We start from the raw sequence: 13,130 nt of genomic DNA, 5'->3' as shown, positions 1-13,130 counted from the left end.
TAAATCACGGAGTGTGGTTACAATTCGTAGTTTTAAAGTTACCCAGTTATTATGTAAAATTGATAGCATGAAACTTAAGCTTTTGAAAAACAGCCTCATAGTCCATTGATTAAATAAAAATAATTATTAAATATTTACATTAGACCTTAAAACAAATATAAAATAAAAAGGATATAGGAATTATATTGATGTATAGTAAATGAGATAGCACAGTTATGATTTACATAGTTTTGCTTGCAAACAAAACTTAAAAAATAATACACTGATTAGCTAAGGAGTCGTTAGTCAACTATGTACACTAAGCGATAATTTTAACGGACAAAAATATATTATTAAAATAATATAGTATTCCAAAAGTTAACTCTTTTCCTAGTCTATTTTATAGTTTTATTTTCAAAACATTTTGTTGTTATATGTTTTAGCACTGCACGACACTTATTCCTTTCATAATGTATGATGCGAAAAGATAATAATTAATACTGTGTTTAGTGTTATTGGTCATTATTCATAAATAGTATTACTCGCGTGTGTGCTGTGAGTTAAGCGTGAAAAATATCCGGAATAGTTGATTACGAGTATCGCTACCTGTGGCGATGAAACCGATTTCGGAAGTGTCTTTTGTTAATTAAGTGTTTCATATTTATACTCAATAGATTTATTTTTATCTACATCATAAAAAGAACCCGACCACCATGTGTCAGCTTGCATGTTGTCGTAACGACACTAAAAATAATAAGAATATTGATATTCACAGAAAACTTGATTTAATAATGTAAAAAGTTTTTTTTAATTTCTATGTGCTATCACTTTAATAAATCGAATTAAATTAATAACCAATTTCAATCGATGATCAAATTTACAATTGTAATAAATGAAGTTCAACTTTTTATTATAGTTCAAGAGAATTTTTTTGATATCATGTTAAAAATTGCTTATGATGACAGGAGTTTCACATATTTTCAAGAATTTATAAAATACTTTATTTTATTTGTAATCGCAGTAAATTACAGTAAACAAACTGCAATATTGTCGTGTACACACATCACATTTATTGATTTTTTATTTTAATATAATCATTACATTACATAATTTAATAAACAGAATCGTTTCACTAAATATTACAATTTTATGCTTAATTAATCAAATTAATATAATTATTATAATTAATGTCATGAATGGACTTTGATAAAAAATCTAGATAATAATATTTTTTGCCAAAAAGTTTTTTTTTAAATCTGGTTTACAAAACGGCCACTAAAATTTTTTTTTATATTTTCAGTAATTAAAAAAAATAGTTAGGTTTGGATATACATTTTTATTTGTTTAACTTCTTCATATTTATAGAGCATTAAGTTACTTGGAGTACAAAATCTCCAAAGTTCAAAAAATGAAAGTTGAAAATTTTAATATTCTTAGTTAAAAAAAAAATTATCCCTTTAGTAATAAATAAGTAATTTTTTTGCACATAAGCGTTTTTTCACGCCAATCGACGATTTTTCAATTAAAAAGGTTTCATTACGTTGAAAAATATTTATTCAAGTTTAAAACGGCATTGAACATTTTATAAATGTTGAACTACTTTTATATTTAATACTGTGTTTTTATATGTAGATTTTAGGGCAATTTAACAGAATTAGTTAAAGATTAAGTTTAGATAATGTATTACATATAAATAAATATCTGATAAAAATTGTATAAAACAATGACTTGTGTCATTTTAAGAATTTAAGATAGATTTTCTACTATCACAGATGTTTTTCTTTTTGCCCGACTTTCATTGCCTCTAGTGAGTAATGACAGTTGTCGGAAAACTTATAATTTGAAAATACCAATAAAAAAAACTCATTGGGCTAAGTTTCAAGAAAGGCCCCATATGCAGATTATAATAATTTTTTTTACATAAATATCTCATTAAAGTTCTTTTTGTCATTAATATGAAATTGGCGGTTAGGCATGTAATGATATTAGTCATGTCGTGGATGAAAAGACAAATGACAAATGATTATCGTTCACAAAGTGCCAATGACTGCTGTTAACCCTCCGCTAATTATTGTGAGTTTGCCATGTGAAATACTCTAGGGCTATAATACTACAATCCGTTTTCAAAATAATATGCCATAGAGGCCGCACATTAAACGCAGTCACACCCTCCTATTGATCACTCGACATGCGTACACACGAGCAACCACAATCCCTTCATCGTTTACCCGCATCAAACATATTTTTAATAGTATAATCATATACAAAGATTTGTTTCGGGTATTATTAGATGACATATTTTTTCATTTTACAATTTAAATATTAATGAGATTTGTTTCAAGAATCCCATTGGCATTCTTTGATGGGATTTTAAAAAAATCTTTTACATAGGTAAAAGTTGAAATATCTTTTTAAAAACGAAATCATTAAATGATGAATTTAAGGCAGCTATTTGTTTACTTTGTTTTGAAGCCAAAATGTTTAGTTTAAATTTTGGAATTGAAGCAATTCCAGTATTATTTCAGTTGAAAATTTTATGTGGTTGAAATTTATAAGTAGCCAGTAAATCTCCCAACAATTGAAAATGAAACTAGTTTATTAAAACTCATAGCTCTATCATCAGAAGTTTTTTCAGAAACACGAAGAGATAAACTCTGATGCTTACCTAAAAACTCATTTTTGACCAATCAGGATCTGCTTTCTTATTATTTCCAATAAAATATTTATTACTCAACAAAATTGTAATTAGCAAACTAGGCCCTGGTTACTTTAACAATATGGGTAAAAACTTTACTTTGAATAAATATTTAGACAGAAATACAAGCAAAATCCATTTAGTTTTTGGCTAGGTATTTATTGTGAATGATAAAAAAAACACACATCACTTTTCTTTAGAAGTTAAATAAGGTCTTCGAAATGTTGTTTTTAGCCTTTATCGAAATCTTTAATTTTAACTATGTTGGCCAAGTGTCCTGGTCCAGTTTGCTATTTAGACCATACCAATTTGTTTTTAAAAAAACATTTAAACAATGCTTTGTAGATGAAATATGCAGATCTTCTATGGGGAAAGGAGAGGTCAGACGATTTTACACGTTATTAAATATTTTTTCCTCTCGACCATCGGGTAGATTTCTCTTTCTTTCTTTACCTGTGTAGAATACACGTATATAAATGCATCCTTATGTATGTCTTGCTGGGCCACCTATTTGTTTATCCTCATCACAGCCGCCGTCATGTTGTTCCGGGAAACAAGAGAAATGCGGTGAAGATGTGTCGCAGATACGAGTGAGCTGGAACCAGGCCAGCGCACCATGTTCTTCGTTCAGTTCTGCAGAGATATTATGTGCATGTGCGACTGTATGTGTCTCGTGTATTTCAACTGCGGCGGCATTGCCGGTTGACGACGAAGGAATGCGTGCGCAAAATAGACATTATGCCGCTGAGAGGTCGCAACCATCGCGAAAACTGTTTGAATCAACTTACATACGCTATCTAAACTAGTATAATGACAAAACAGTACATTTCTCTATCACTGTAGTCGGCGTTACTTTTCCTCAGTAATTAATTTTTTTATCGCACAAGAAGACCCGTCGTTTAAGTATGTGGAGCCATATGGAATTCAATCTAACCATTTCTATTAAAACTGAATTACGATTTTTATAATATAAATATAAATTCACATCATTATTTTGACAGAACTTTAAAATGTTTGAACTTGAAGATGCCATTATAATGTTTGATAAATTTGTCTGTCGACAATAAGAACAAATGATTGATTGAAATTCATTTTTTTGTGCAGATGATTTCTAATAAACTTCTACTATTATATACGGCGTATAATAATTGTAATATATAATTATAATAATTTACAATAATTGTATTATACGCTGTATTTGTTATGTTATAATTATTATAACATAACGATATTATAATTCAATTTATGTTTAATACATATTGATACTTCTAACATTAGACTCTTGATTTCTCTTAAAATAATCATTATGCTAAGAAAATTATTATTGTTACTAAGTTTATGGTATTTCTTCATTTATCAATAATTAAATACTTTTTTAGTTCATCTCTTATATCTTGAAAGAATGCTTGATTTGTTTCGATGAAAAGTTGAGAACATCCTGTTTTACAATGATGTGTTTTATTTAATAATTAAATAATTAAAATATTATTTTTGAGTAGCTAATTTGTTATCTGGGGAGCTTTGTTCTTTTTATCCCCTTTGTTGCGCTTATGGCCAAAATAATGTGGTTTCATTAGCGAAAACGGCCGTCAAAATAATAAAAGCCGCAATTTCTACAAATTTTATCATTTTAAATTATAGTAAAAATTAAAGTTATCTTAGTATTACGATTATTTATCGGTCCTAGCCGACTTCATCATAAGCAAGACCCGTGGAAAAAAATTATTTGGCGTATATTTGTTAGCTAAATACTTAATTTACTTAGACTTTATCATGGATGTATACTATATTACAATATATTGTAACCAGATATTTTTTGATTCAAAATAAAATAAAAATGATTATTACACTAGTTTTATAAAATTATATAGAGTGATTTAATAAGCATAAGAAAATCATTTTCTTGGAAACTATTAAAATTTTAATTTTTCGTAAGAGAAACATTGTTTGATTCAAAAAACTCTACAATAATATGTAGTTTGTTTAATTTGTTTCTTCCCTTCAGAGATAAAAAACTTTACATTTATTTAATGAAATTTCCTATTTTTAGTTTGATGAATTCGTTACGAATTTAAAAAAGGGCTTATCTCGAAAAATTGAAAAAAAACTGTAATTTTTTTTCCGCTCAAAATTTAATTTAAGGAAATTATTTACACTATACCGCAATGTTTTAAAGCTACTAAGTAAATACTACGTACTTTATAGAATGGTGTTATATTTTTTTCATTTTCAGTGTATGATGAATTCATATCAAAAATTAGTAGAACCATTTTTGAAATTCGCGATACAATTAAATTGTATTTATAAAATAATAAATAGAATCAATGAAAAAACTTTATTATGTATTATACAAGTATTATTGTGTAACTTAAAATTGTTTGATGTACATTTTTTATTTCTTAAATTTATTTCAATTCTTATAAAACTAAACTTTTTCATAAATATGAAAATACTCATATTTAATCTTTAAGTAATATAAAATAAGATATTATTTTATTTAAAATTATAATCAAATTTTATGATTTTCTATATTAAATATTTCAATAAAAAGTAATATATATATTTTTTTTTACATAAAAAATCATTATTTTATATATTTACTTGAAAAATATTAAGAATTTTAAAATGTATAAAATGAATGAAATTTAAAATGTATTTTATTTTTTACATATTTTTCAATACAGTTTAAAAACTTTTAGAGATATATTTTTTTTAATTTTTAACTAATTAGAAATTAAATATTTGATAATGATATTGAAATTCTTGCACTTCTCTGAATTCATTCCTCCATTTTTACTACCACCAATGCACTTTTAAATCAGGTCTGGCATTTTTGGCAAATTTTAAACTACAACTCTTTGCTATTCCTTTACAACTTTTTATCATATAATGAGGCATTCTGTTGCACATATAATCTGCCAATTCTTCTCTCAGCGTTTTATATGCTTCAACAGGATCTTTATTTATATTACAATCCTGACATTTATCGTACTTTTCGTTCAAAAATTCAACTATATTCTTATCGCCTCTTCTTTCATATACCGTAAGTATACAAGTTTTTTCTAATGAATATAATAATTGTAAATTATTAGTAATTATAATTTTTACTTAAAAATAATTTTGCTTTATATCCATAGAGTTATTTAGGTTTTCTTAAATGAATAACCGATGATTTAATAACATAGAACTTTAAAGTGAAAAACTAAAGTATGACATAATTAATGGTGTCTTGTAAAAAGTTAAATCTCCAATAGTATTTAATAAAACAAAAACATTTTAAATTTTTAAAATAAGAAATTAAACAACAATATTGACGAGTAAAAAGTAAATAATTACGATTTTGTCGAAATATATTTAAAAATCTAAGTACAATACGATTTGAATATAAATAATTGTGACAATTTTTTTTTTCTATTCAAAAATTTTTAATTGTACATTATAACTTGAAAATTTTAAAACAAATTTCTATGTAAAATTAAAAAAATTTCAAATTTTCATAAAAAAATTAGTTTTTTTAATTTTTTAAAATGTTAAAAAAAAACCAAGAACAGTAGGACCGCTGCACAGTTGGGACAAATAAAAATGTTATTTGACTGTGATTTAACTATTTATAATATAAAAAACGCTTCAATACGTATTTGTTAAATTCATAATTTCTAATAGTAGAACATTTGTGGAATGAAGTTTTTAATATTGTAATACACTACAAAAGCTTTAATTTGATATAAGTAAAAAGTTTCGGAAAATTTTCAAAAATTTAGTTGAAATAATTATTTTTATATGTGTGTGAAGTCTGTTTCAAACTCTCCATGTAATCGGATTTTTTTTTGATTTTTTAGATAGAATACCAAAGAAAACTTCTTGTTTATAGTAAACTTTATTAAAATTTCATTAAGATTAGTGTTTTGTAAAAAAGTTATAGAATTTTTAAATGCAAATTTTTTTTTTTTTACGGTATTTTTTAGATATTTTTTTAATTTATAAAGTTGAGGGTTTTTTTTTTTTTAATTTTCGTCGCTGAGAGTTTCAAGTATATTGAAATTTGATTCTCATGTATAAACCATGTACAAAAAGATTCATTTATTATGACTCACTTAATCAATCGAAAAATAAAAATAATTTTTTATTGAATCATTTTTGATCCAAGTTTTCTTCAATTTATCAATTATCGAGTATTTTTTAGGTTCATCCCTTATACCTTATAAAGGTATAAACTTAAATTGTGTCAAATTGAAACATTTATAATTAACTATTTTATTTATTAGTTAATGATCTAATTAAGAAAACGTCTGGTCGATAACAACTTTTGGACCAGTACTTCAGATGTTATTCTCATTTTCATACCCACGCGAAAGGAAGAATACGACGGGGAAATGACCAGTTATAAAATTAGCAGCACTCATTCTTCACCTATAGTTATGACTTTAAATATCAATAACTTCTGAAGTACTGGTCCAAAAATTTTTATCAATCAGTCATTTTTTAACTGGATCATTTTCTATTTTATAAGGTAGTTAATTTCTATGTTCCCATGTGACAAATTTAATATAATTAATAATATGAAATTTAATATAGAATATAATATATTAGCTTAAATAATATAATTAAAGATGAACATTGAAAATATTTCATGATTGATAAATTGAAAAAAATATGAAACTAAAAGTAATCAATAAAAAATTATCGAAACTATTTTTGTTTTTCGATCAATTAAGTGGATCATGATAAATAATCACTCCATATACCTTTTCAGCTTCTCATCAAAGCTAAAAACTGTGTTTTTAAAACTTAAGATGTGTATTTTTGCATTTAACGCGTTTTGTGGTTATTTGTTATTCTCTGTCAGATATTTACACTTATACCGATAATGATGGTTTTTTAACTTCATTTTTAAGATAATTAAACATAATATTTTCACACAAATCTTAGGAATTACTTACTATTATAATCATATTTCCCTGAGCGTATAACATACATACATTTTAATATTTTTTGGAATGGAACTGTCAATTTCTTGATATCCCCTGGAAAATCATTATTATTCATACACTGAAAAAAAGATATGTGTATTTAATGAAAAATTACAGTGCTACGCCACTATAAATTAATATAACAATTATTTATTTTTTTCACATTATTAATTCATATCACACAATAAAATAAATAAAATATGATTGTAAACAAAATAATTAATTTAATTCAATTTATTTACTAAACGGGTTAACAAAATTTGACATTTTAAACATTTATAAATAACATGTAGGTTAAAAAATGAAAAACCAATAATAATTATAATAATAATAATAGTCATAATAAGAGTTAAAGGTATATTTTGTGTACAATTTGCTGTGTATTTAAGTATTTACTTTAATGTTTAATTGTAATTCTTTGTTTTTAAATTACTGATAAGATAAATTGAATATATTAATGTTGTTTGGTACTTGGTTGATTGTGAAAGTAATTCGATTGACGATTGAATGTCGTATTTTTTTAATGTTTTTTTCTGGTACACATTAATAAAATTCCTTAAATATATCTAGTGCATATCTATCATGTCATTTATTAGTTTATAGAAAAATGAAAATTCAAGCATATATACAATGATAGAGCAAAGAAGGTGGTATACTATTAGGTTCAGGTCCTTTTGCTAAATTTATATTTATTAAAGTTTCGAATATGACTGATTTAAAATTAAGGCAGTGTTTAGAGAAAATAGTGTTTTTATGTGATGGGATGGAAGGATTATTTTGAGTTGTTATAGTGTAGATATATCTGAAAAATTTTACAAAAAGGTTAGTTGTTTTTTGTGAATTATTGCTATTTTTATCGTTGAATAAAACTGATTGTAGTGTTGTAGATTTTAAGTTTTTTTTCTTTTATATATTTCAAGAAGAATATTATGTTTGATAAAATGTTTTATTGCTTGATTAACATAATTCAAATACTTATTACGATGCTGTTGATGTAATTTTTGTTGGTTTTCCTGTTATCTTTGAATTCATAGTATGATAATTCAGATAGGTTTAATTTATTGATTTTGTGGAGTCTTTTTTTCTTTTTTACAGCATGTATAAGTTGATTATTGTACCAATTATGGAAAGAAATTTTATAGATTTTTATTTTAGGTACGTTAGTATTTATTATATTGTTTAAATGGTGATATTAACGTTATTGCTAATCTTTAAATTATTTAATATTGATTCCCATTACAATCCGAATGATTGTTCGAATATTTAATTGTCGTTTACTCTTTTGAAATTAAGTGTTTCAATGTATTGAGGTTGAGGATCGATTAAATGACTTTTAAAATCAATATGAAGTGTTGAATAGTACTTATGTGAAAAACGAATCAGCTTTCCCAACTATAATCTATTTTAAGTTAGAGAATACAAGTTCTAAAGTTTTATTGGCACTATTAGTTGTATTGTTGAACTGATGTAAGTAATTTTGATGCATATCATTAATAATCAAAGTGTTGTATTGTGGTGTAAAATTATTAATATGGAGTGGAATAAATGGCAATTATATTTAGTTATTTTACTTACTAATAATTTCACAAACAAGGTAGGTTAATCTTAGATAGCCAGTTATAAATAATCAATAATAGTAATAATATGATTAAATTATTTAAGGTATTTTATCTAAATAATTTTTCAGTTAATTTCCCATGACAATTAAAAAACATTCACTCAAGTGATGCATTACTATTAATTGACTGTTATTAATATTTTCAATTGATAATAAATATAACAACTTATTTTCTTAGTATTAAATATTTCGTGTATGATTTTTTCCTTATCTAAACGTGAATTCAGTTAAATTGTATGTTGAAAAACAAAAAAATATATAAATTGAAAATAATCTAATAATAGCATAAGAACAAAACTAATTAAACATAATAAAAAATTGACTGAACAAATTAAATTATAAAAATCTTTTAATCTAAATAAAATATAAACCAGAGGTCAAAGAAATTGCAATATAAATTCTTACATATAACAAATATAATGTAAATTAATGATAGGTATAAGATTAAAATTGTAATATTATTTTGTAAATTTTAACATTTATTACCTCAATATAAAATATTAAATTACATATAATACACGTTTCAATTATAATTTTTAAAAACATTTTTACTTGATTTTGATAGTAAACAATTTTAATTACTTTAAAAATTTAAATTTTCATATAATTTTTAATATATAACATTTGTACCTTTTTTTGTTATTATGGTTTCAATTATATAATAAAAAAAATTTGTATTTAGTACTTTATAAATAGAAAAATTATATTTTAAGTAAATTTGGAGTCAAAGTAAACAATGATAAGTTAGTGCTATTATTTGAAAAAAAAATATTTTTATGACCTCATCAATCATCAATTTTTTAAATAATTCAGTCACTCCATACATATTAATATTTCAATATACTAATTTTAATCATGTTTTTTTCGAATAATAATGAATATTTTTTATACCTATGTGGGGGAGGATTATTAAGGACAGAGAAAGGCGTAATAATAAAAAAAAATAACAACTAGCACCTCAACTCCAGTATATTTATAAAACTTTTAAGATACTTCAAAAGTTGTTATAATATCTTTTGAACCTATTAGGAAAGTTAATTTGAAAAATTGACTAGTAATTTTCTAAGTTCGATCATTTACGAGATATTTAAACAAATTACTTATAACTTTTGATCTTCTGAATATATTTTATTTCTTTTTTTTAAAAAATTTGGAGCTTAGAACCTAACGAAATCAAAAATAAAATTTCATTTTATTAAAGGAATAATTTTTAATTACCAAAAATTCTAAAAAGAAAATCAAGATAACCATATTATAGGGTCTATTATAAGAAATCATTTGGTAACATAATCTCGTATTAATGTTTTTTAGTAAAATTTCTAGAAAAGTTTAAAATTTGTAAGTATTTGAACTTTTTAGTGTTTATTTTACAGTATCAAATGCTAATCACAAAAGGATAGAAATAATATAATATTTACACATTAACTAAAGGTTATTGGTATAGAATTCTTTCCATTAAAATTGTCATTGCTTGATTGATTGTATGTAGCTATGGTAAAAAACAAATTTTATTTTATCTTTAGTTTATCAAGTTTATTATCTAGAGCCAAGCAGGCATAATAGCTATAGATACAGCTGCAAAAATTAATTTTTCCATTTTTTTAAGTTAAATAAAAAAAAATGTTTTGTTATTTGTAGAAATATTTGATATGACTTCCATAAATATTCTAATATTACTTCTCTTTCATTATATTTAATGTTGTACTTGTTTAAATAATAATAAATTATGTACTTAAGTAAGATATATAATAATCATTAGAATGAATTGTATAAAACAAAGTTTCGTTAAAAAAAAGAAATTTTAAATACATACAACAAAAAATAAACACATTCTATTTTAATAATAATATTTTCCAAAAATTAAAATTTACTATTTGCTTATCATTTGTTTATTGTTACGTGATTTTTCAAAAGATAACTTTTTAGATATTATTAAATAAAAAACTCTACAAAACTCTGAAACAGAGTAATTCATGTAGATTTAATAAATTCATTTACTTTTAATTTATTTATTATTTCGTTAAAATTATTTAAAAATATTATTTCAGCAAAAAGATAATTGAATAGAAAGTTATTTAATTTGTCATATCATCGTGACTCACTCTATACAACGTGATTTATTAAGTAGTGCCCATTATTTTGTTTAATAAATTTAAAAATAAAATGTGTTTATTAAAATTCATTTTATGTTTTAAATCATTGTAAATATAGAGTTTATTGATAGAAAAAATTATTCCAGAGAGTAGATTTTAGGGGTACTTTCGAAATTTAATATGGGAACCTATTATTATTTTAAAAAAATAATAGTAAAAATTTAAACTATTTAATAGAAAAAAGAACAAATATTTAGAATAGGTGGGAGCTGTGTAATGTTTAGCAAAACTCTATTTTTACCAAACACACAAATAAAAATTCTTTTACATTGCGCATCCCCCTCACCTATTATTGATAATTACAACAACTTAAAAAGTAATAATACAATATTGGTTATCGATAAGTCAACATTTATCCAGACCATTCTTTATTTTATTGTACAAAATAATTATGGGCTCTCGTTTAAATTTCAAATGTTACTTCTAAAATCAACTTTTAAAAATCATTTTTTCTTATAATAAACTTTAAAATTACAATGATTTATAATAATAAATGTAATTTTATTTAAACATTTTTATAAAATATTTGTATTATTTAATAAAACAATGTGGGTTAGTATGCTTATTGAATCATCCTGTATTAACGCAGTCCTCAAAGACCATATTACAATATAAAATTAATATAAATCCTACAAAATTAATCAGTTTTAAAATTAAAATATTTGTAGCTAGGATCCCTCTATTTTATTTGGTTATATAATTGTGTGCATATAATACATACAAGTTTTATAAAAAAATTTAAAAGTTAATAAAGTGGTTAATTCTTACTCTGTACGAATTTCTAGAATACTGATAGCTGGCTGGCTTCTTAATTTGATATTTTTTATTCGAAGTCATCTTTTTGTAACTGGATACTATTATGATAAATACTTGTAAGAATATTTAATTAATAATAAAACTTTTTTTATAATTTCTTTGAATACTATGAGAAATGCATTTACTGTTTGTTGCAGTGACAATGTAAAATATTATTGGCATAGGATCAACAAATGAAAACTATGTTAGTTTAAAGTTTATATAACCAATGTTATTTAAAATAATAATCACATAAATACTTAGGTTTTTATTGAACTTAAAATATTTTCTTATTTTAACAACATTAAAGCAGCTGAAATTGCATACACTAATTGGATCGTAAAATATCAGTAAAAGCTGTTTCATTTTGCACGTGTATCCATTTGTGTTCAATATGCTAATTGCATGAGGTCAACTGTTTTGGAATTAGTTTGATTTTGTTAAAAACCAGTTTTAAATAACGCAAATTGTAGATTTAACAAAAAGGATAAATAACGACTTAATAAAATTCTCCTCTATTCTTTAGAATTCAATATTTTTTGCGTCATATATTACTTATTTTGTATATCTCCTTATAATTAATTTACTTTATTTTATCCATTAGTTTTTTTATATTATTCAATAAGAAAGAGTAGTTAACTATAATTAGATGATTTCAATCAGCGTGAACTTCGATTTGATCAGGTAGCTCATCCAAAATGACTGATCCTTTACGTCAGGATTTGTGATCATAATGCAAAGGATGACATAAACGATCACAACATTGTAGGCTGCCGTAGCTTTTAATTAACTTATGTACAAACTAGTCGAAAAAGTGCAATCCATGATTCGAACTCCTTTTCAGCAAAGACAATGGCCTCGTTAAAAACTCTATAATACAATGTAATATACAATACGATAGTAACATAGTTAAAAGAGCT

At 23.8% G+C, this 13,130-nt stretch overlaps 1 protein-coding gene across 2 annotated transcripts; it reads right to left on the bottom strand.

Annotated features, from left to right (window-relative positions):
- Positions 1-5,303: 5,303 nt before the first annotated feature.
- Positions 5,304-12,284, bottom strand: LOC126893874 (uncharacterized). Of its 2 annotated transcripts, none has more exons than XM_050664413.1 (3): positions 12,184-12,284; positions 7,615-7,723; positions 5,304-5,736 (listed from the first exon to the last, which is right to left on the bottom strand). In XM_050664413.1, exons 1-3 carry the CDS (start codon positions 12,250-12,252, stop codon positions 5,471-5,473), a joined length of 444 nt encoding a protein of 147 aa, XP_050520370.1. In that variant the 5' UTR covers positions 12,253-12,284; the 3' UTR covers positions 5,304-5,470. The 2 variants fall into 2 exon arrangements, with proteins under 2 accessions (XP_050520370.1, XP_050520371.1); XM_050664414.1 differs by lacking the exon at positions 12,184-12,284 and adding an exon at positions 9,749-9,868 and having other exon boundaries at positions 5,308-5,736.
- Positions 12,285-13,130: the final 846 nt, after the last annotated feature.

This window comes from Daktulosphaira vitifoliae, unplaced genomic scaffold, assembly GCF_025091365.1.
Source record: "Daktulosphaira vitifoliae isolate Bord-2020 unplaced genomic scaffold, ASM2509136v1 Scaffold_1, whole genome shotgun sequence".
NCBI lineage: Eukaryota > Metazoa > Arthropoda > Insecta > Hemiptera > Phylloxeridae > Daktulosphaira > Daktulosphaira vitifoliae.
The sequence above is the reverse complement of the archived record's forward strand: the minus strand, read 5'-3'. Positions and strand labels throughout refer to the sequence as shown.